At 40.0% G+C, this 22362-nt stretch overlaps 3 protein-coding genes across 4 annotated transcripts in view; 1 reads left to right on the forward strand and 2 right to left on the reverse strand.

Annotated features, from left to right (window-relative positions):
* The window catches only part of LOC311077688 (B-cell receptor CD22-like), a 271893-nt gene that overhangs the window by 118270 nt on the left and 131261 nt on the right, over positions 1–22362 (forward strand). The window lies entirely within an intron of this gene.
* Positions 555–6413, reverse strand: LOC311078077 (CMRF35-like molecule 2). Its single transcript, XM_084106752.1, has 7 exons — positions 6029–6413; positions 5610–5927; positions 5163–5240; positions 3578–3655; positions 1065–1173; positions 914–953; positions 555–684 (listed from the first exon to the last, which is right to left on the reverse strand). The coding sequence occupies exons 1-7, from the start codon at positions 6066–6068 to the stop codon at positions 577–579; spliced, it is 771 nt and encodes a 256-aa protein (XP_083962878.1). The 5' UTR covers positions 6069–6413; the 3' UTR covers positions 555–576.
* LOC311078075 (uncharacterized protein) lies at positions 13286–17217 on the reverse strand. Of its 2 annotated transcripts, XM_084106748.1 has the most exons (7): positions 16511–17217; positions 16012–16335; positions 15523–15609; positions 14742–14819; positions 14085–14189; positions 13967–14001; positions 13286–13838 (listed from the first exon to the last, which is right to left on the reverse strand). In XM_084106748.1, the coding sequence occupies exons 1-7, from the start codon at positions 16548–16550 to the stop codon at positions 13491–13493; spliced, it is 1017 nt and encodes a 338-aa protein (XP_083962874.1). In that variant the 5' UTR covers positions 16551–17217; the 3' UTR covers positions 13286–13490. The 2 variants fall into 2 exon arrangements, with proteins under 2 accessions (XP_083962874.1, XP_083962875.1); XM_084106749.1 differs by lacking the exon at positions 14742–14819 and having other exon boundaries at positions 16511–17214.

Here is a 22362-nt window from a genome sequence, read left to right on the forward strand (position 1 = left end):
TTATTTGCTCATATTAATATCCTAGCTGGCATATTTTGTACTTTCACTCCCATATGGACCCCATTGAAAACAAGATGGCCTATCTCAAGGGGCTGTCCTTAATGAAGTAGAAATTGCAACGTTACAACTCAGTGTGGTCTTAACGAGGGTAACACGGCTCAGCTTTTATCAATGTCTGTGATTGCTGGCTGGTCTATTTATGAAGGCTTGTTAACAAATATCCTACAAACACAGAAAATGGAGAAAAAAAGGAATCGCAAGCCGAACTGGACTGAGGAGCAAGGTTTGTTGCTGGCCCAGTTGGTGAACGAACATAAAGGTATGTTATGAGGAAAATTTGGCCTGTCATCCAGTGTTTGCAGGACATCTCTCCTGCCTCCTCTGTTGGCCATTTTGTGCAGCTGCTTAGGGGAACTCCTAAGCCACTAAAAGTCCTCTTCCCTGCTCTTAGCAGATCTCGCCTTAGGAGCCCTTTTAAGCGCTAGGAATCTTGAGGAATAGCTTTTATATTAACTGGGATTTTCGTGTCACTTTTAGGGGAAATTCTAAGAAAACGTCATGACTCTGAGAATTTTCTTAGAATTTGGCCGCTAGGAGCCACTTTTTGCACAAAAATTCTTTAGGGATATGGGCCCTGGACTTGAGCTGAAGAGCTGCATATGTGTTTGCACTGGGATCATCGTTCTACAGGGAAACAGAGAGAAGGAATTTACAGCACAAAAAAGAAGAAGAGATTTTAAACATTGAGTTAATGTCTCAATCAGAGTTTGTCAGTTTGTTACGAGATGTTTGAGCAGTCTGATAATTTCACAACATATTTATGATGTAATCTGACTTGATCACAAGTTGGACCAGCCATAAACAACATCTCTAAATATACAAAAGAAGCCATTTTTATTTTTGATCATCTCACCTCATTTATAGCAGATCTTCTGTTTATTCTTTTCTTCTGACTGTCAAAAACACAATTAATTTAAATTAATATACAATGAATAATCAAATATATTTATGAATTAGTTCAAAATATATATTTATGTACTCCTTATTGATAAATTTTTATTTACATTAAAAATAATATGAACAATATGATGATGATGACGATGACGATGATGATGAATAATCCTCCAGATGCCGCTGTGATCACAATCACATTCCCACCAGCAACATGATGAACTGAAAGAGGAAGATCATCATGATTAACTCTCCAAACTGATGAATGGTGTGAAGATACAGGAGTGTGTTAATAAAAGCTTCACATGTGACAGTTACAGCGCCTGAAATAACGTTACCCATGCAAGTACACTAAACGTTAGTTTCTAGCAAAAACAAAAGACAACGAGAAGGCCGGTGTCTGTAACTTAGGAAAACAAACAACGTATTTTGTCTTGTTTCCAACAGATATTCTATCAAAGCTTGTGACAACTATGGAAACTGTACAAGACAACATCAGCATCAATTTAGCAACATGTTAGTGTTACATATCCGTTTACAAACTATATCAGGTTATGCTGCTCCATAATGTAACATAAAATGTGTTAGAAGTTTATTTACGGGCTGCGAATTTAAGGTCGGACTGAACAATGTAAGGACTGCATCATCTTTGATGAGTAGCTTCTTTGAAAATTGATGAAGCCGTCATTCGTGAAATGAGCAGAACAGACGGTTTATGTCGAACATTGCTGTGGTATTTCTGAATAAATAAGCATTAGCCACTGGTCTCTTGTATTAATGTTGTTCGTAAGCCTGTGCAGTGACGGTGGGCAGTGTTCGGGGGGGCACTGAAGGCGGTGACTGAGTAGTTCTGACGTCACACTTATACAGAAGTCACAACGGCTTGTGAAAAGGCACAGCTACTTTATGCAGGCTGTGTGCATGTGTCTGTGGATCGACTGTTGTGAAACTTATATGGTATTACACAGCTTCTAGACCTCTGTTATCATGAAAAAAGCCAGGAAATTTCAGTTTTGACAATATGGGACCTTTAAAGTGGATGTTGTTGTGAGGACTTTTATTATGACGAAGGTATCCACCGTATTCCTGGCGACCTCACTGCGTTTTGAATTATGGGTGGCACTTCCGGTTTGGGGAACTTCCATTCAAAAAGGCTGAAACGAATCATTTCAAATCATAAGGTTGCACTACAAATAAAGCTGATCTGTCAGTTTGACTGGATAAGATGTAAATTTGCCTTCATGATTTATTTTCAGACATCATGAGAATAATGTTATACTTGGATTTTTTAACGTGACATGTTATAACAAGAATATCTATGGCAAGAGCTCTTTACAGTCACTGCTTTATTTTCCTCGTGATTAATTTCTTTTTTCTCTTATATCCGCTGAAAAAGTATGAAAAAGGACAACATATGCTGCACATTTGTGGTCTGTTCTCCCGAATTTAATTTACTATATATTCCATTAATAATTCACTGCAATGCACGAAGAATCTCTCGTTATTCTCCTCCTCAAATCCTCACGTCTCTTTCCAGGTTTGTTTTTACAGGTAAATGCAATTTATAATCTGTCAAAATTACGGAAATCACTTTGAAATAGTATCACGTAATGCTGAAGTTAATGAATATTTTTGATTAAGGCAACATTAGTTACTTACATAATACAGATATAATACTACAGTGATATTTAACCCGTCCGTTACTGTTGTGGAAAGACTCGCGCTTTTGGGGTTATTTGGTCTGTTAAAAGTACCTTGTTGATGCTTTTACACTTTTAAATTTCTTTTTAGTGTTCGATGGTTGAAGGATGAGTAGGCTATATTAATGTCGTCTCATTGTGACACTTTTTTAATGTATTGCGTTCATAGAGCAAGCCTTTTCACTGATTGTTTACATCTTAATGGTAGTTACACCCATAATTCGCACAAAGCGTCATGGGGCGTAGGAATAAGGTGGATAGAGAGAAGAGCGGAAGGAAAGGGTGAAGAGAAAAGTTAATAAAAGAGAAAGAAGCTAAAGAAGAACTCGTTCATGTCCGAGGGTTTTATTTCTATATTCCTAAAGTTATCTAAAGCATTACAATAGTTTAGTCTGTTTCTTTCTCACAGCCACTATAATCAGTGGAACTGCTATCAGGAGTAAAACTAAAGTCTCCGCAGAGACGATAATCACAAATGAACCTGAAAAACACAAGAGAGAAACAGCCAGAAGAATCACAATATCAGAGATTCAAAATGTGTGACTAAATCAAAGACTAATGCATGAAATGAGACGTATATGAGGCTTATTGAAAGTCATGTTTTCATGACAACCGTCTGTCAGACCTTTGACTGGAAATTAAACAGATATTAATCCTTTTGATTATTGTACCATTAGGAATATTGTAATATTGTAAATATACAGTTGTTATATTGTGTAACCGAAGTGAAACTGCAATGGTAAACCTCAACTCTTCAGAAGAAAACACTTCTCTTTACGGTTGATGTCAAACCAAATTAACCACATGAAATCTGATATGTGCAACATTTAAAATGTGTCTCAACAAATATTCAAAGCAATTTCCTTTCAAAGAGTGATCATGTGATCAGAGAGTTGCATTATGGGAAGTGTAGTTTGTGTTCTTACTAGTGTTTGTCTGATAGAGTTGAACTGTAGTATTTCCTGTTGTTGTTCTTGTTGTTTCAGTTTCTGTTTGATGAGTCGCTGACAGAGAGAAACACCAGTGACTGTGAATGTGCCGCTCATGCAGTGATATAATAACACATAATAATAATAGACAAAAACACACTTAACACTGTTTGTTATTTCTGCATATGAACAAATTATGTGTTTTCTGTTCAAATCACTGATAATCACATTATAAATGTTGATTTATTAGACACTTTATTATCTGAACTGATACAGAGTCACTTTGGATAAAAGTCTCTGTCAAACCCACGTAAAGCTCATGTTATTACTGTCATTATGAGATGATTTTACTCAGAAACTGCAGAACAAAGAAAGTGCTAAAGTGTAAAAATAAAATAAAAATTGGTTTATGGAATAAAGAAAGTGATAAAGTGAAGTGTCCGGTGAAGAAATAAGTAAGGGTTAATGCCCGACGAGGTGTCCATTATCAGGTTTTAATGGACGACGGCGAGGCATGAACCGTCCGACGCGCAGCGGAGGTCCATTAAAACCTGATAATGCCTCCGCCGAAGTCCATTAAAACCTGATAATGGACACCTCGAAGGGCATTAACCCGCTTATACCATGGTTACTTACGAAAGAAAGAAATATTTAATCAATTAATAATACTTTAATGTGTTTTAGAGTAAAAATCGTGAGGGTTTTTATTTATTAAGTCGAGCGCACTATTTAATATCTCCCGTATACAGGCGTTGCCAAGCAACGTGGCCACAGCGACCCGACCGCAGCAGTTGATCAGTGAGTTTGAGCCAGCGCAATCATTTAGAACTGTCATCAGGCAAATTGACGGGACCCCTTTCCTAGGTGTCCATTATCACTTTTTAACGGACACCCTGCAGCCAATCAGAATCGAGTATTCACCCAGACCATGGTATAACCAGAGATAAAGCATATTAAAGGCTGAAGAGATGTTGAGAAGAAAGAGATGAAGGACCTGTGGAGGAGATTTTACTGTGCGTGAGAAAATGGACGTGAGGAGTGTAGATGTCAGTGTGTGTGTGTGTGTGTGTGTGTGTGTGTGTGAGAGTGTAGATGTCAGTGTGTTTGTGTGTGTATGTGTGTGTGTGTGTGTGTGTGTAGATGTCAGTGTGTGTGTGTGTGTGTGTGTGTGTGTGTGTGTGTGTGTGAGAGAGTGTAGATGTCAGTGTGTGTGTGTATGTGTGTGAGAGTGTAGATATCAGTGTGTGTGTGAGAGTGTAGATATCAGTGTGTGTGTATGTGTGTGAGAGTGTAGATATCAGTGTGTGTGTATGTGTGTGAGAGTGTAGATGTCAGTGCATGTGTATGTGTGTGAGAGTGTAGATGTCAGTGTGTGTATGTGTGTGAGAGTGTAGATGTAAGTGTGTGTGTGTATGTGTGTGAGAGTGTAGATGTTAGTGTGTGTGTGTATGTGTGTGAGAGTGTAGATGTCAGTGTGTGTATGTGTGTGAGAGTGTAGATGTAAGTGTGTGTGTGTATGTGTGTGAGAGTGCAGATGTCAGTGTGTGTGTGTGTGTGTGTGTGTGTGTGTGCGTGTGTTTACCTGTGCTGGTGTGTTCAGTGCTGCTATACGGACTAATGCTGGATGTTGAGATCTGGACACGTGTCGTTGTCTCTGGAGCTGAAAAATGAAGAAGAGCGTCACGCCATAATACATATATTCATAAAACAATAAACATGAATGATGAAGTAGATTGGTGTTAAAGCTGCAGTCCGTAACTTTTTGGTGTTCAAAATTTACTAAATTTATATAATGAGCGAGAATGTCATGAATCCATTTTTCAAAGCGTGTTTTTGTCTTCTCCTGAATCACTGCGGTAGGCTATAATAATAAGTGTTTATACTGGGACTACTTTACACCGGTCTGGTCACACCGCTGAGGAGCAATCCAGTAATCCAGTGATCCAGTATTATTAGGACGCAGCAGTTTATTAACCTCTAGAGTGGCAGAAGTTACGGACTGCAGATTTAAGTGTTGAATATCAGGCACCTCTGATCACATTTAGCCGGATATCTGTGTAGTGATTATATCCAGATCTACATCCGTACGGTCCAGCATCTTCCATCTTCAGGTTACTGATGGTCACTGTAAATGATCTGGTCTGAGGATTATCCTTCAGTGAGAATCTGCCCTTGATCACTGAGGACTCTCCTCCATCAGACTCTAGTATAAGGACACGTTCTCCGTAAACTCCTCTGTAGAAGTATTTGTAAGCGTTTTCATATCCTTCTGGATAAGAGCACGTAATGATCACTCGTCGTCCCTCTGTTCCTCTCACTGTAATGCCCTCAGACAGTGAACTGCTCACTACACACACACACACACACACTGCTTTACTCATGTACACTGATAACATACACCATAATGTTAGATAATACACACTTTTAGTAGAGATCTTCAGCTCTTACCCGTCAGCAGAAACACACAAACTATCAGTGGAAACTTCATTTCTTCATCAGTTCAGTTCAGAAAATCAGTCTGAAACTCTCAGTAGTTCCTCACACGACTCTCTGAAACTCAAACAGCAATAATACTGCTCTCATCTATCAGTGGAGAGAAAATAATACGCTTGTTTCTCGTCTCACGTGATGAGAAACTGTGATCTCTGTGTTTCCATGTGGCGTTAGGTGTGAAAACGCCTCTCAGTTTTGACCAGGAAATGAACTGTGAATTCATCAACCACATCCTGTTTCTGTTCTGCCTTTAACATGTTTGAGAGCTTTCTGTTGCCCTTTTGCTCTTTTTCTACTTCTGAATGTTTTAATATATTTTCAAGACATGTTAATTACATTTTAAGACCGAACGCACGGACCGCATTTGAACATGCTACGTTCATTTGAGATATAACCGACTTGTTTACTATAGGATACTCACCAAGACGGGCGTTATTACATAGTTGTGTGTGAATTCGTCCGTACAAGCGAAAGACAATTTAATTCAGTATTCGCACGCTGAGACGCTGGATTGCGGGGCGCGCGCTCCGGATGTTTGCGTTCATGAAACTTCTTGACCTGCACACACGTCCTGTAATAATGTAGGGAACCACTCGTTATACTTCAGTCAGGTAACAGTTCATGTTTTACTTTACTTACATATATGATTTAGTTTTCATCCAAATAACATGTGCTGAGTCAGAGTGAACGGTCAGCAATCAAGAGCATTCAACAGAAGTGCGCTCACTCTCTCGCTCTCTGTCTCTCTCTCTCGTCAGTAGCCTGGAACCCCGCCCACAACATTTTTTGGTCGGGAAGTTCGGTCTGGACTCGATCCGTTGAGGAGTAATTATGTTCGGCTCCCAAAAGGCCGAGCCAATCAAATTGCCAGGGCGGGCTTTAATCGATGATGGACAGATGATCTGCGGTTACGTAATCACCCACGTCACCATCAAAGAGCGCTTGATTTGAATTAGTTTACAACAAACAAAGACGACTGCAGCTGGAGAATTGAGATTTTACGAGTTCACACTTACAAATAAGTCAGATAGAATAAATGGGTATATGAGATTTCACGAGTTCACACAAATAAGTTAGATAGAATAAATGCGTATATGACGTGCTGTCCGAGGAGAGGGCTGTGGGCTCGGTAGCCATACTCCCCCCGTGTTCCTGGTTGTGAGAGAACAAGACAAGAGTGAGGATTCGGGGTGGTGAAGGGATGCTGAAAAACTGTCAAGGAGTTGTCACAGGTCGGGATGGGCCAAGCCAGACTGCGCCCACCCCTGAACCAGGACCACCTCGAGGAGTGTGTCAGAGGAAAGAGTCGGAGACAGAGAATAAAATTCAACAAGTTTTATTTTGAAGTAAAAGCAAATTGGAAATCCTAATCTAAAATCTTCTTTATTGCCCTCAGAGATCGAGGGTGAACGGTGCAGCGACCGGGGACTCTCCCGCCCTCTTCCTCGGTGCGGACCCTGCAGTAGGTGGACGACGAACAGGTGGGTGATCAAGTAGGTCTTTCACAGGCGGGGATGCGGTTAGCAAGTGAGCGGTCCGATAAGTCTCCTCTGGTAAGTAGGTACCTCCAACCTTCCTCCCTTCTTTCACAGATGCGAAGTTCTGGGGCGAGTGGATATCAGTCAGGTACGTATACGGCAGGTACACGGTCTTATGGTGGGGTGGCTGGGGAGTCTTCCTTGGGTAAGTAAGTAATTCCAACCTTCCTTCCTTCACAGGTACGGAATCTGGAGCAGATGGATATCAGTCAGGTACGTATACGGCAGGTACACGGTCTTATGGTGGGGTGGCTAGGGGAGTCTTCCTTGGGTAAGGTGTGATCAGGCTCTTCTACTTCCTTTGCAACACCAGAGCAGGGCCTTCAGCAGGTACACGGCGAGCCGGTGAGTAACTAGGTAGGGGGGGGGCACACTGAATGGCGGCTCCAACACGGCACACTGTTCCCACGCTTGCTTACAGCGGGGGCAGACACTTCTCCAGTACAAGGGGGTTACAAAGTGGTAACGGACTCCACGTCGACTGTTGAACGGGGCTTCTTCTGACACCGACAGAGTGGATATTCCAGACAGAGTGTGCCAGCCTCACGTTCGTGACAGAGGGACAGCCACTTCTCCCAGCACAGGTGACTATAAAGATGCAGCAGACTTGAAGTCGACAGGCTGCACGGGGCTCCCACTGAGACAGACAGAATAGATGCTGCAGACAGGTTTACAGTTCACATGCGCTGAAAGGAACGAACACTTCTCACAATGCAGATGAGTTGCAGGGATACAGCAGACTCGAAGTCGACGGGCTGAACAGGGCTTCTTCTGACATAGACGGAGTGGATATTTCAGACAGAGCGTGCCAGCCTTACGTTCGTGGCAGAGGGACAGTCACTTCTCCCAGCACAGGTGGGCTACAAGGATACAGCAGACTCGAAGTCGACAGGCTGCACAGGACTTCTACTGAGACAGACAGAAGGGATGCTTCAGACAAAGTATACAGTTCACATGCGTTGAAAGGAACGAACACTTCTCACAATACAGATGAGTTGCAGGAATACAGCAGACTCGAAGTCGACGGGCTGAACGGAGCTTCTTCTGACATAGACAGAGTGGATATTTCACACAGAGCGTGCCAGCCTTACGTTCGTGGCAGAGGGACAGTCACTTCTCCCAGCACAGGATTGGCTACAAGGATACAGCAGATTCGAAGTCGACAGGCTGCACAGGGCTTCTACTGAAACAGACAGAATGGATGCTTCAAACAAAGTATACAGTTCACATGCATGGAAAGGAGCGAACACTTCTCACAATACAGATGAGTTGCAGGAATACAGCAGACTCGAGGTCGACGGGCTGAACGGGGCTTCTCCTGACACAGACAGAGTGGATATTTCAGACAGAGCGTGCCGGCCTCACATTCGTGACAGAGGGACAGCCACTTCTCCCAGCACAGGTGACTATAAGGATGCAGCAGACTCGAAGTCGACAGGCTGCACGGGGCTCCTACTGGGACAGACAGTGAACATTGCAACAGGACATCTCCTCTCCTATTAGCGCAAACAGAGGGGTTAATTCAAATCCTCAGAGGATAATTCTTCAACATCCAAACAGTTAGAACAGATCAATGTCACAGAACTCTCACTATTGACAGTAGACCAGCATAGCACAGGGAGAGTGCACAGCAAAAGGGAATGCATCTTCCACACACACGGCAATTCCACTCCAAGCATATAATGTGGGGGAAACGTCAATCCTAGGCACTGCAAACTCACTTCACAAAGTGCAATTTAAAGCCAGCACTCACCCTTGGGTCTCTGTGCGAGGGGGCCGTGATCATCAATACTGCTGAGGATGTTTTGGGATGTTTTTCTTCACATACACAGGCAGAGTTCACATCACCATTTTTAATGGAGGGAGAGATAAGAGATCGGTAATGAATCAATACAATCCACTCAGTGATATTTATGATCGTGATCCAAACACTCCAAGCCACATCCAATTCAGTGTCAAATGCATGCAATTACGAGACTCAGTTCTCAGTTACTTAGCTCTTCTCCAATGCAAACGGGGTATTTCACTCTCCCTCTGTTGTCCTCAAGTCTCTCATCAAGCCAACACTCTCCTCTTCATTCACCAGTACTCCAATAACTGCAACCGCCCAATAAAACGACTTCTCACGGGGGAGAAAGACCAACAACAACCGCCTCTCTCTCCTGCTTTTTATCCTCTCAAATGCTGACGAGGCTTCTTCCAAACTCTCCGAGTAAATTCCCCACACCTGTTGCCAATCTGTTGGGGTTGTCATGGCAACAGACGCACACACAGGCCTGGGGACCGAGTTTCACTCACAAGTGTCCCACCAGAAACACTGCTTCAGCGGGAATAAGTTCCATATGCTTTGTCACATCGTGACAGAGTGTTAGGTAAGTTGACAGAGTGAATATCATGCTGATATAGGGTAACGTTAGACATGGTATTGTTTGATGACAAGTTGATATTGGATTGATTATTTGTAGCCTACGTGTTCCTCCCGAACTTTGTTTATGAAACATCATGTGTAGATTCCGCCATCGCGTCTGTTATAGAAGATATCCACAGCGCATTCATTTTAAAAGAGGAACAGAGAGCCGCGACATTTTGTTGGTTGAAAATATGAATGAAGAACATGCGTCATTTACTCCGTTGCTCTGATTGGTTGTAGGTCTATCCAATTGAGTGCAGAGTTTTTTTTTTTTCCTGGTTCGGTTGAGACACGCCCCATAGTTAAATCTCTATGGAGCGGTATCAGACTCACATTCTGACTAGAATATGAGTATGACGAAGTCAGGCTATCTCGTCAGTTAATAAGCTAAAGCTACATGCCTCGTTTAATTTCGTTGCCATTGACATCCGACTGAACAAACTTTCCACTGATGTCTGTTTAAACTAAGGGATGCAGCTCGCGCGTCCAGTTTCACGCCTCAGTTCACCTCGACAAAGCACTCGCGGCGGCCAGTTTCTTTTCGCAAAATGTATGTTGTATCGGTGCGGGGTATCAGCGAATTTACGAGTATATGAGGACAGTATCGGCCCGATCCCCGATGCCAGTATCGGTATCGGGCCATCCCTAATTTTAAGCATCATCCACTCATAGGAAAAAATGTCAAACATTTTAAGGAAACAATCATTGCCAAACTCTGAATGAAAAAGACATGAGATGAAGAAGAAATGTGTGTTAGGGGTGTTTTCTGTGGTAATCAACAGCATGGGAAACACTGTTGTTTACAGAAACTATAAATAATACAGAATATTTCTTGAACATTAAAATCACTCTCTCAATCATATGAGCTCTGGAAGAGAAGAGTTGCATTGTGGGAAACGTAGTGTGTTTAGCTGAAGCCTCAAAGCTCTTCCTGTGGCTGTAGTTTCACTTCCTGTTTGGCAAGTGTGAGCCGAAGACATCACATGTTTAACTGAAGCTAAAGGTCTCCTAATATTATAATGATGAAGCTTTTCTTAAGCATCTCAATCGCACCAAACTAATCTGTGCCATTTATATGTTGCTTGCAATGATTTATACGGATATTCATCTACTTTTGAATGGTGCAGTTCCAACATCAGCCAGCAGGAGTGAACCGATGAAAACAGACAAACCTTGAACTGAACATCCAACAAGGAAACGATATTCACATTAATAACTACAGACACAACATAATTGTTACATAACGTGGTACTTAGAAATTCTAACAATGAGAAATAATTCTAGAAGAAAGACTTTAATAAAACACTCAGGACCCAGGAAGAAAGCAAGAGAAAACCACATTACAACAAAATTAACGAGAACCGACAGAAGCTGAGGGAGAACACAGGGTTAAACACACATGGACTTAATCAAAGAAACAAGACACAGCTGACATGACTAACCAGGGCTGCGTTCAGCCCCGACAAAACGTTGCACAACGTTTTTTAAACAGAAACGGTGATGCGTTGAACACACTGTTCTGATGACGCAAGAGTTGCAACTATGGCAGCTGAGAAGGCCATTCTTTGTGTTCTTTGTGAAGAATTTTCGGAGCCTGATGAAGTCGGTATAAATATGTGTTTAATACTACAAAATATGCCCGATGTTACAGTTACTGCACTTGCCGCCCAGAACAAAAGAGAACATCCCAATCGAGTGAAGGGATTGCTGAAACTGAAGCACACATCTTACCTAATTCAGACTAAAACACATCTATTTAGCCTCACATACTGACTTTATTTGTAGTTCATACTGTTTTAATACCCTGTATTTTCTTTCTCATTTTTAGGAAAATCACTTAATTACCATTGTTTATTTCTATACTTGCAATGAAGCTAAAAATATAAACGACTACATCATTATGTTGATATCCTATATTTTTACAATAAAACTTACAACAAACATGTCTTCTAATATCCTCAGTTGTTGTGTATACCGAGCTGCATCGAACACATTTGTAAATTACTTTCCTTGAACCCATTGTGCGAGTTCACTTTAATACCGCGTGCTTTATATACATGTTGCTGCTGATTGGACTGCAGTTCTGACACACCCACCAAACAAGAGAAAACGTATCTCAAACCCCGTTGCACACCGGTGCGCCGTTTCCAGGAAACATGACGTTCAACCCGGAAACCGTAGCAAAACGTTGGGCACCGTTTTGAACTTGAACGTGCCCCAGATCATGACTAATACAGCTGAACTGAAACTACTAATCAAGGTGTCCATGGCAACTAAGATGTGGCGGGAAAATAACAAAGGAAAAAAGGAACCAATACAAATTGGTCCTACAGAGCAGAAAAAGCCTGTGACCAAACAAAGCTTCGGAAGTCTGTGACATACAAAAACAGGAACCAATCAAAATACAAACTAAAAGTCCAAGCATGAACTGAAATGTGATAAAAATAATAATGAAATAAAATACATGATTCACTTTCCAATCCTGAATAAATGGTTTATATCATCCATTAAAGTATCTAATGAGACATATTCAGCTTTAAAAAAAATATATATATGACACCAACAGGGCCGGTGTCTGTAACTTAGGAAAACAAACAACGTATTTTGTCTTGTTTCCAACCAATATTCTATCAAACCTTGTGGCAAGATACTGTGCAAGACAACACCCCACATAGCAACATTTTGATGTGCAAGACAACACCCCACATAGCAACATTTTGATGTCCCAGATCCGGCCCACATCTGGCACACGTGGAAAGATGATCTGACGAACATGCAGCGTGGAATGACGGCCCTTGGGTGGCTCACTCCTGTTTGCCAGATCTGGGCCACAAGCAGGCCATAGCAATGCCACATGTCAGCCAAGACTAATAATTATATTTATAGAAATGTCATATTAACTCATGCTGGTAGATGTCATAATAACCCCTGCTGGTAGATGTCATATTAACCATATTAAGATGTTGAACTACACGGCTTCAACAGCATCTTTCTCCATTGACGGCCATTCAAACAATGATTCTTGACAAAAAAAAAGTTTTCTTTTTGCAACATTTAAATTGTAAAAATCTCATAATTTTACAGTAGATGCCTACTGTCTTTCATTTCACAGCTCAGGAAAGCCATTAGTGAAGGTTTGAGAAACTAGTCTCAGTTTTATTACTAAGAGGTTAGTTTTGTTACCCAGATCTGGCGACACTGACTCTGAAACACCAGAATCACTTCACACAGTGTCTCCAGGAGAGGAGCAGAGGATAAACAGGGTAAAAAGAAGGGAATTTAACTTTTATTAGCTTTAACTGTAGATGAGATGTACTAATACAATTTGTTTTTAAATCTTTTTAGTAAGATGACTGTGAACATTATTTATACATTATACACTTTATAAACTATGTTTTGTACAGAAAAGTGTGACAAAAGATTGAATAATTAAAGCAATGCAGATTTTACCAAATTTTGAGAGTCTTTTTCATTTATGGTTGATCACTGAATATATCGGACCCTGATTTGTTGAGATGTTTTGTGGATGTGTTGAGATGTTTTGTGGATGTGTTGCTGTTACGTAGATCAGTTCTGTCCCACTGTCCTGTGTTGCTTCAGGAGACTTTATATTGGCATAATAATCACCGGCTGTATCTGTCACCTGATTGGTCGAGTGGGTGTGACTGGGGTTTGAATCAGGCTGGCGATTGGTTACTGTGGCGTAAAGAGTAGAGACTTCTGTACAGTTGTTGTGGTGTGATGCAGGCGTCTGATTGGATGAAGACGTTACCATGGTGACGTCTGTGTTTGGAATGTCCCCATACATGTGTTCAGTCTGAAAAACAACACATACATCAATAATCTAATAATAATAATTAATATAAATAATTATCTCTGTTCATCAATAAACAATCATTTAACATGTATGTCTGATCTTCTACAGGTAAAGATTTGAACACTCGCCTCTGTATTGTGCTGCATGTTTTGCTGAAATAAAGCTACATGAAAATAGAGAGTCAGTCAATTTACACATTAAAATAGAACTAAATAATAACACTAATAATCACAAACAAACTGTTACCTGTCCCAGATTTCCTCTTCCTCTTCTTCAGGATGATGAAGGTTCCAGAACACAGAGTCAGAACCAGCAGAACCGAACCCAGACCGCCAGCAACAGAAGCCAGATCTGAACAACACAATGTACAGATGTACAACACAACAACACAATGCTGATTCTGATTATACTGTTTAGTGAATAATAGTCTATATAATATTGTGCAACTGAAGTGAAACTGCAATGGTAAACCTCAACTCTTCAGAAGGAAACACTTCTGCCTGTGGTTGATGTCAAAGTGTCCCACAGCCCTAACCCTAACATACCTAAACCTACCCCTCACAGGAGGGATACTTGTCTGGGATGTAATTGGGCTATCCCTGTACCAGCACAAGCACTAAAACCTACCCTTAATAGGGGACATAGTTAAATAAGAGAACATAGGACTGTGGGAGCATATAGTTGTGGGAACATAGGGCAGTGGGAACATAATAATTTTCAAAATTTTCAGTAAAAAAAAAAAATTCTTAGAAATGTGCGAACATAGGGCTGACCCCATCAAGGGAAGTTAACCAAACGAGTACGTGCCTCTACAAATATTCAAACCAATTTCCTTTCTCCAAAATGAGCCTATTCTCTGTTGTCAAAGAGCTGCATTGCGGGAAGTGTAGTTTGTGTTCTTACTAGTGTTTGTCTGATAGAGTTGAACTGTAGTATTTCCTGTTGTTGTTCTTGTTGTTTCAGTTTCTGTTTGATGAGTCGCTGACAGAGAGAAACAAATTTTCTCCCCCATGAAAATTTGGATTTGAAGAGTGCGCGCCTCGAGCACATGGCTGACACGACAGGAAAGTTCGTTTTTCTGAGTTTTATATCCTGACATATAGCCTACCGTGACAACATCTCATCTGACAGAGGACTGTGCGGCGCTGCTGACTGCGTTATTTATACAATAAAATAAATTGCTGTGAGAGTGTTCGCTGTTGCACGCAAATCCTGGAGATATTCTAGGCTGAAATCACTCACTCTGCGTCTCTGTGTGAGACAGATTTCAACAATCACCAGTCAGAGACAGCAGCAAAGCCAAAGCACAATGAAAATAAGGCAACTTATGATTTACATGGTTTACATAGGCTATTGTCCGGTTTCAAATTTGTCTGTCAACTTCTCAAAATACATTCGGGGCTACACTCAAAACATTCGGGGCTGAAGCCAGGGCAAAATCGGCTGGCGCCGCCCCTGCTCTCAAATAAAAATATTTAAATGTTCATTCTAAAGACACTCTTATCCAAAGCAATTTGTGGATTTTTAATAAACGGGAGCAAACATCTGAGGACTGAACCTTCAATCTTCAACAACTTTAACACATTTAATCTCAAAGGAATCATCTAACATGAATTCAAGTACATTTAGAAGCACAATATTCAAGAAATAAGAGTCATAAAGAGCGACAGACAGAGGAACTGACCTGATTGTGGACTCAGTTCTGTTGTACTGAAAGATGACGGTGTTTTTGAAGAAGGGCTGATGGTTGAAACTTCAGTGGTCTTTTTATCTGAAGGGTCACAGGAAAGATCAACTTAAAACACTGACACTGAAGTTCATTTAAAATACATACAATCTTTCATTCAATCTCTGTTTTAATCACTCTGTTTCTTGTTGTGCCAAAGAAATCCAGTAAAGTCACTTTAACGCACAACCAAGTCATAGTTATAGTGACAATTGGACCCTAATATGAAGTGTGACAAAAACATGGGAAATCTTTTATTTGTACTTTTGTCAGTAAAATAAAGTTGAAACAGAATTAACAAATCACAGATTCTTCATTTGTATTGCATTTTATAAAATGATCACTCTTTCCTGGATTTGGGGTTGTTCAAGATTAATGACTTGATCTCTCACTCTCAGCTTGTTTCCATGCAGTTCATTTCTGCTATTAACAAATGTAATCACTTACCTTCTTTAACCAGCAACAAAATCTCTGAATAGTCATCAGGTCCAGTCCTCTCCACAGCACACCAGTATTGGTCTTCATCCTCTGTTCTCAGATCAGTGATGGTGATGGTGAAAACTCTGGCCATCGTGTCGTCAGTCAGAGAGAATCTCTCGTCTTTAGCTGGAGATCCTGATTCAACCATGATGATTCTATTTCCAATTCTTGGACACTCCCCTTTACAAAAATACTTTGAATTTGATTCATATCCAGATTCATATGAGCATCTGATGTCAACTCTCTCTCCTCTGTATCCATTAATTGTCTGTGAAGCTCCAACAGCAACAGCTGAAAACACAAATATCATTATATAGAGCTGTTATGTGTGAGCAAGAGACATAAGCAGGCCAGAATAATAACTTACAAATGTCATCCATATGAGTCTGATAATCATGTGATAACAGAGGAAAAACAAGAGAAGATGTCAAACTCTGTGTAAAAGAGCTGAGAGTCTCAAACTCACCTGTACAGATGCTGGAAAAGAGCAGCAGGACGTCCAACATGATGAAATTTGACAAGCGTTTCGCTGAAATAAAAGACCAAATTCTGTGTGACAAACGTTACTGTCGTTCTCTTCCGTACTGAGAGAACAATGTGTGTCAGCAACTGAAATATATATTTCCTTCCCCTTCTGTCTCTCTTACCACATCAGCTCTACAGGACATCAGTGATAATTCACCAAACTTTATTAAATATATAAGCAGTGTTTTACTCTGTGAGGAAGAGATGATCCACTTCATTATAAGAGGGAATGAGGATCTGTGACATTTACACAGTGTGTAAAATATGAGTGTTTCACACAGCGTTCCAGTGAACAACTCTTCAAGGACATATTAAATATAAATGATGAGATCAAAATAAAATATGGTGGTAATATTGTTTATTCATGTAAAACACACTATATAAATGTCATTGTATGTATGTTTGTATGGACAGGTTGATGGCTAATTGCGCTGGTACTTAAGACAATAAAGGCTACTACTACTACTACTTGTTTTAAACACATGATTATCCTGTAGTATTTTAGTAACAGTACAACTCAAGTATCAGTTCTCTTCCTATGTTCATTGTCATAAGAAAGCAGAGTCTTACACTTGTAATCTAGCCAGCAGTTCACATCACACTGATTCCCTCGACAAAAACACAATAGGATTTTCCCATAGGCTTCTGGATTATCAAAAAAAAAAAAAAAAAACAATGACAAAAGTTTATGATACATACATGTTTTGTCCTGCAACATAATTATCACATATGAACAACTTTTATGAATTGTGAAGCCTAAATGCAGTTGCTAGAACTACACCAGGGTCCCACGACCACGCTGTAAAAAGAAATCATAATTTTAAAGGTAACAAAAATGTAAAAAAGCAACAGAAAAGAGATGTTAACAGTATGTACACTTACTATATACAGTGAAAAACTGTAATAGCTCTCATGGGACAATTCATGTAATTTTACAGTAAAATACTGTTAAATGAACAGATTTTGGAAGTACACTGTAAAAAAAACCCTTTCCGTTGCATTTACCATACCTTACTGCAAAAAAATACGGTAGCAATTTTTACATCATTGAACTAAAATTTATGGTAAAAAACAGGCAGCTGTGGTTGACAGAACTTTACCGTAAAACACATGGTAGTAATATTTTAGGTTTTATGGCAGTGACCTGAAGATTACGGTAAAAAACAGGCAGCTGTGGTTGACAGAACTTTACCGTAAAACACATGGTAGTAATATTTTAGGTTTTATGGCAGTGACCTGAAGATTACGGTAAAAAACTGGCAGCTGTGGTTGTCAGTACTTTACCGTAAAACACATGGTAGTAATATTTTAGGTTTTATGGCAGTGACCTGAAGATTACGGTAAAAAACTGGCAGCTGTGGTTGTCAGTACTTTACCGTAAAACATATGGTAGAAATAGTTTAGTTTTTACGGCATTGAACTAAAGTTTACGGTAAAAAACTGGCAGCTGGTTGCAAGTGCTTTACTGTAAAAAATACGGTAGTAATATTTTAGGTTTTATGCCATTGAACTTCAATTTATGAAAAAACAGTTTGTCATAAAAGTTATTATTGAGAATTACCAGAGGTTTAGAAGTTGATGTTTTATTGAAAATAATAAAGTTTGAAGTTACCATTACTCTGTTTAAACACATTCGTTATGGCATGAAAATCAGAGAGAAAATGTGATCAGGTGTTGTTGGCTATTTATTGATGATGGCATAATTGTCATGTTGTGGCCTGATTCACTGATCTCATAAAGAGTATTATCTCTCACTGATGAGGAATGTTTAATACTGATATAAACTCACGTTTTTGAGTATAATAGCTCTGTGACCCCACCACATGCCAGCCAGCAGTGACAAACAGATCATCTGAAGAACTTTAAAAACACATCTTGGATATGGACACATATCCAACATATCCATTCATTTTCTCTCTAATTTTCTTGCCATAACAAGATTCTCTCTGATTTCCTGTGCTTATTATAAATAGGTCTGTATGGGTCATTCTATGGAAATGTCCATTTTTCTGTCCCTAGCCTTTACAGAAATATTACACTTAAAAAACACTTTAGGGTTACAATTTCTTTACATTTTAAAATAAAACAATATGTTGTTTGAAAAATTACACCTTCTTGAGCCATCAATGTGGCAATATATTTGATTTTTATTAATTCTATAGAATTCCAAGCACCACAGAAGTAGGCTACTCGTCCCCACAGTCATGTACAGAGGGAAAGTGCTTTATTTTGAGGCCAATAACAGGTTTTTACACCATTTAAAATACAATAATGTATACATAACTATCAAATATATTTGATATTATATTTATACTATAAAATATAAAAAAAATTTCTGTCACATTAAATACAATGTCACATGTGACATAATAATAATTTTACATCCATTTAATTCTGCTAAACTCAAAAGTTAAGATTTAAAGGATTGCATCACTACTTAATTGTAACCGGTTTTCAAATGTTTTCATTGTTATGGTTGCGCAAACGAACTAACCTCATTTAAGCACACTTTTAACAAACCTGATTAAAATAAATAAAACAATCTCCTTATTTGTTGTATTATTATTATTTTGCTGAAAAAAAAATTGAAATAATATTTCATAAAAACCTTTGAAATTGCCAAAGAAGTAAGGTAACACCAGTGACAAAAAAAGGTACATGCCGTCTTTAAATAAATGCACAGTATATACATTTTTATATATATTTAACATTTTTAGTAATCGAATAATGTAAGTTTAAATGTTAGAAAAATAAATACATTTTAAGACATCTTGCCATACCAAAAGTGTACGTTTCTGTAGAATGACCCGTATAATAAATCAACAGCTCCTACTTACCACTATGTGTCTGCGGATATCTAGAGGGTTTCAGAAGGGCATCGAGGCAGTGAAGTAGATCCATGCAATCCTTGGGGAACCGATCTTGCAAGGCATCTATCAGATGTTGAACATAGCGTTCTCTGGCTTTTTTGAAAGCGTGAATGGAGCGGTCGCTTGAATTGGTCACTTTGACATCCTTGTATGTGCCGTCTTTATAGCCCGCCTGGAATGTCTCCTCTTCTGGACCTGAGACATCTCATAACTGTGTAAATGCCGCGACAGATGCTTGCACTATTGGTCGGATGCTGGAAAGATTGACGTTGTCTTTCTGAAAAACTAAATTCAGTTTTGTCATCACTGGTAGTAGATCGGCCAGTGCGTGAGTCAGGGCTATGAAGCTGTAGGTCTGGATTTGACCAAGCAGCCCTTGTGCTTGGATATTTCCTCCCACGGCCTCTTCATTAAGTTCCATGGCCACAGCTGCCCAGTTGTGCTTCATGGCCTCCACAGCCCTGTGTGGGGATAGCCAGCGGACTGCGCACGGCTGCTTGAGGCTGACCATGTCCTCATCACTGAGTGCAGCTGTTAATTGGCGGAGCCGGGTTGTTCTGGTGGCAGAGTGTCTGTAGAAGGAGTACACTGAGGAGATCGTGTTTTTGTAAGCTCTGATGTTTTCCACAGCTTTCGTTGCGTCCAGCGCAGCAAGTGCAGCCCTGTGGGCAACGCAGTGCACCTGGATAGAAAAGGGATTTGCTTGCTTAAACAAAGCACCAACCCCACCATGCCTTCCCATCATTACACTTGCACCATCTGAACCCAGGCCAATGACAGTGCTATATCCATTTCGCGAAGCACTGCAACAATGCGATCATAAATGCATCTTGCGGTCCCGGAGTCCACATCATAATTTCCAAGAAAGCATGTCTCCACCTTTCCTTTTATTTCCAGCTTTAGATATATACGATTAACTTTTTGTTCACAGTGATATTTACAGTTTCGTCAATTATTATTCCAATGAAGTCACTGTTTTTCAGTTTTTCACGGATCTGTTCCACCACTACGTGTTCTAATGCCCTCTCCATATCATCCACAGAGTCGCTGTGGCAATAAATGCCATCGGTGGTGACAAAATCTGGAGCCTCGAGAGCTTGCGGTAGCTCAGTCTGTGCTACAAAATGGTTAGATGGGAGATCATGTTTTGCCATGTGGAATACAATTTTGAGCTGAGAGCATAGTTTTTTTCTTAGAAGTTTCCGTGGCCTTGTCACAGTGGCCTTTCATCGCAACCTGCTGTGGCGTTAAATTGAGCGCAGCAACATGGTCATTGCTCTGACTATGTTCAATGAGAGCAGACAATCTCAAATTATTCGACCCTCTTGTGAATCCGTTGCGTCGTCCTGCCTTTTCGCAGTGCGAACAGAACATTTTTTCGTTATCATTAACTACCTCACATCTTAGCCATGGGAACTTGTCACTCCATTCCGACCGATACGCCCTACATTTCGGCTTTTTCTCTGGTGGTGGTGGAGCTGTCTGGACATCTGAGGCTTCAGGCGTTCCTGATGCACCATCGTCCGTCGCGTCTGGCCTCTGAAAAAAGCTTTTAAGGCTAGTCTGCCTGGGCCTGGCCATATTTGAAACGTCTCACTCATTCGTTCGTTGTTTAGGTCTACAGTATATTACAGCCGTTTTAGGCGTGCGCTTTATTTGAAATGCAGCATGCGATGTTGTTTATAAACTTTCAAATGGTAGAGCGGTGTATTTTTGCTTTATACATTTTAGGCTTATTCTCAAATTCAGATTGTGTTAGGGGGGCGGGATTATTAGGCAATTTTAATCGGACAATTTGACCGGAGAGATTTAATTTTGTCTGACATTCCATTTTTTTTTCGGCCAATGTCCGGCAATTACCGGACAACAGAAACCCTGACCCCGAAAGAATGGAAGTGAACTGTGACAACATGCCCCATAGGTGGAGTACATTATAACATGACCACATGACAGATTAAAATGCTATCTGATCTAATAAAAAAAATAAAAAAACACATACAAGACAAACTAAAATATTTCCTCAATAAAATTCAATTATTAACTTTTACATATAAAATAATGGCATTTTTTAATAATTAAAAATAAAAATGTTTTTTTGAGTTTGACAACAAACACACTGGAAAACACAGCTACACAATATAGTTCAAAACATAATAATAATAATTAATAATTTCTGAACATTGACTTTTTCTCATGTTTTATCAATAGGATTCATAAAAGTATAGAATAGAAAAGCATATTTAGAAGAAGGCTTCCTGCTCAGCTACTGTTCGGACGCTCTTGCTTACTGCTCCGCGCTTTGCTCTATCGCTTTTACATTTTATCTCCTATATTTTTATATTTTATTTCCTTTTATCACCTAATTTTAACTTCAGCAAATCAGCACAGTGCTCAGACAACAAAGTTTGGATTACTACAAAAACGCAGAATTCTTTTACCCGACCAGCTTACATTCCGGGAAAGGAAAACACAACTGCCTACATTCATACGGATAAGAGAGAAAATGCCTCTTCAGGTTCAAGAATCTACTTGCTGCACTAACTGCCACAGACTTTTACAAAGGATTGCAGTTCTCAAAACAAAGTTACTTACGGGACCACCAAACCAGACGGAGCACACAACAGAGCTTCGTCATGGACACCCTCAGCATACCGGTGAGTCCCATGAAACTAGTGCTCCTCGACAGGTAGAGAAACAAGCCGATCGACTTACTAATCGATGGCACAAACAGGGAGCGAGACCCAAAGGCACTCGAGACATCAGAGTGTCACGAGCATCACATATTGCCGCAGTAGCATCCTCTACCCCAGATACAGCTCTGACAAGGATTGCAAACACTGGTCTCCTACCACCGCCTATACATCTTGAGAACAGATTTGAAGTACTAATGAATGTAAATGAGGAATCCCCAAATGTGATGAAT

The sequence above is a fragment of the Abramis brama genome, assembly GCF_963993115.1.
Source record: "Abramis brama genome assembly, chromosome: 2".
In the NCBI taxonomy this organism is placed as follows: domain Eukaryota; kingdom Metazoa; phylum Chordata; class Actinopteri; order Cypriniformes; family Leuciscidae; genus Abramis; species Abramis brama.

Coding starts and splice junctions, on each gene's coding strand:
- LOC311078075 (XM_084106748.1), bottom strand. CDS start 16,550: ATGTTGGACGTCCTGCTGCTCTTTTCCAGCATCTGTACAG. Junction 15,610..16,011: donor TTTGTTGCTGGTTAAAGAAG/GTAAGTGATTAC, acceptor GTGACCCTTCAG/ATAAAAAGACCACTGAAGTT. Junction 14,190..14,741: donor ACTCTATCAGACAAACACTA/GTAAGAACACAA, acceptor TGTGTTGTTCAG/ATCTGGCTTCTGTTGCTGGC.
- LOC311078077 (XM_084106752.1), bottom strand. CDS start 6,068: ATGAAGTTTCCACTGATAGTTTGTGTGTTTCTGCTGACGG. Junction 5,241..5,609: donor CCGGCTAAATGTGATCAGAG/GTGCCTGATATT, acceptor TTCATTTTTCAG/CTCCAGAGACAACGACACGT. Junction 685..913: donor GAAGATCTGCTATAAATGAG/GTGAGATGATCA, acceptor GTTTCCCTGTAG/AACGATGATCCCAGTGCAAA.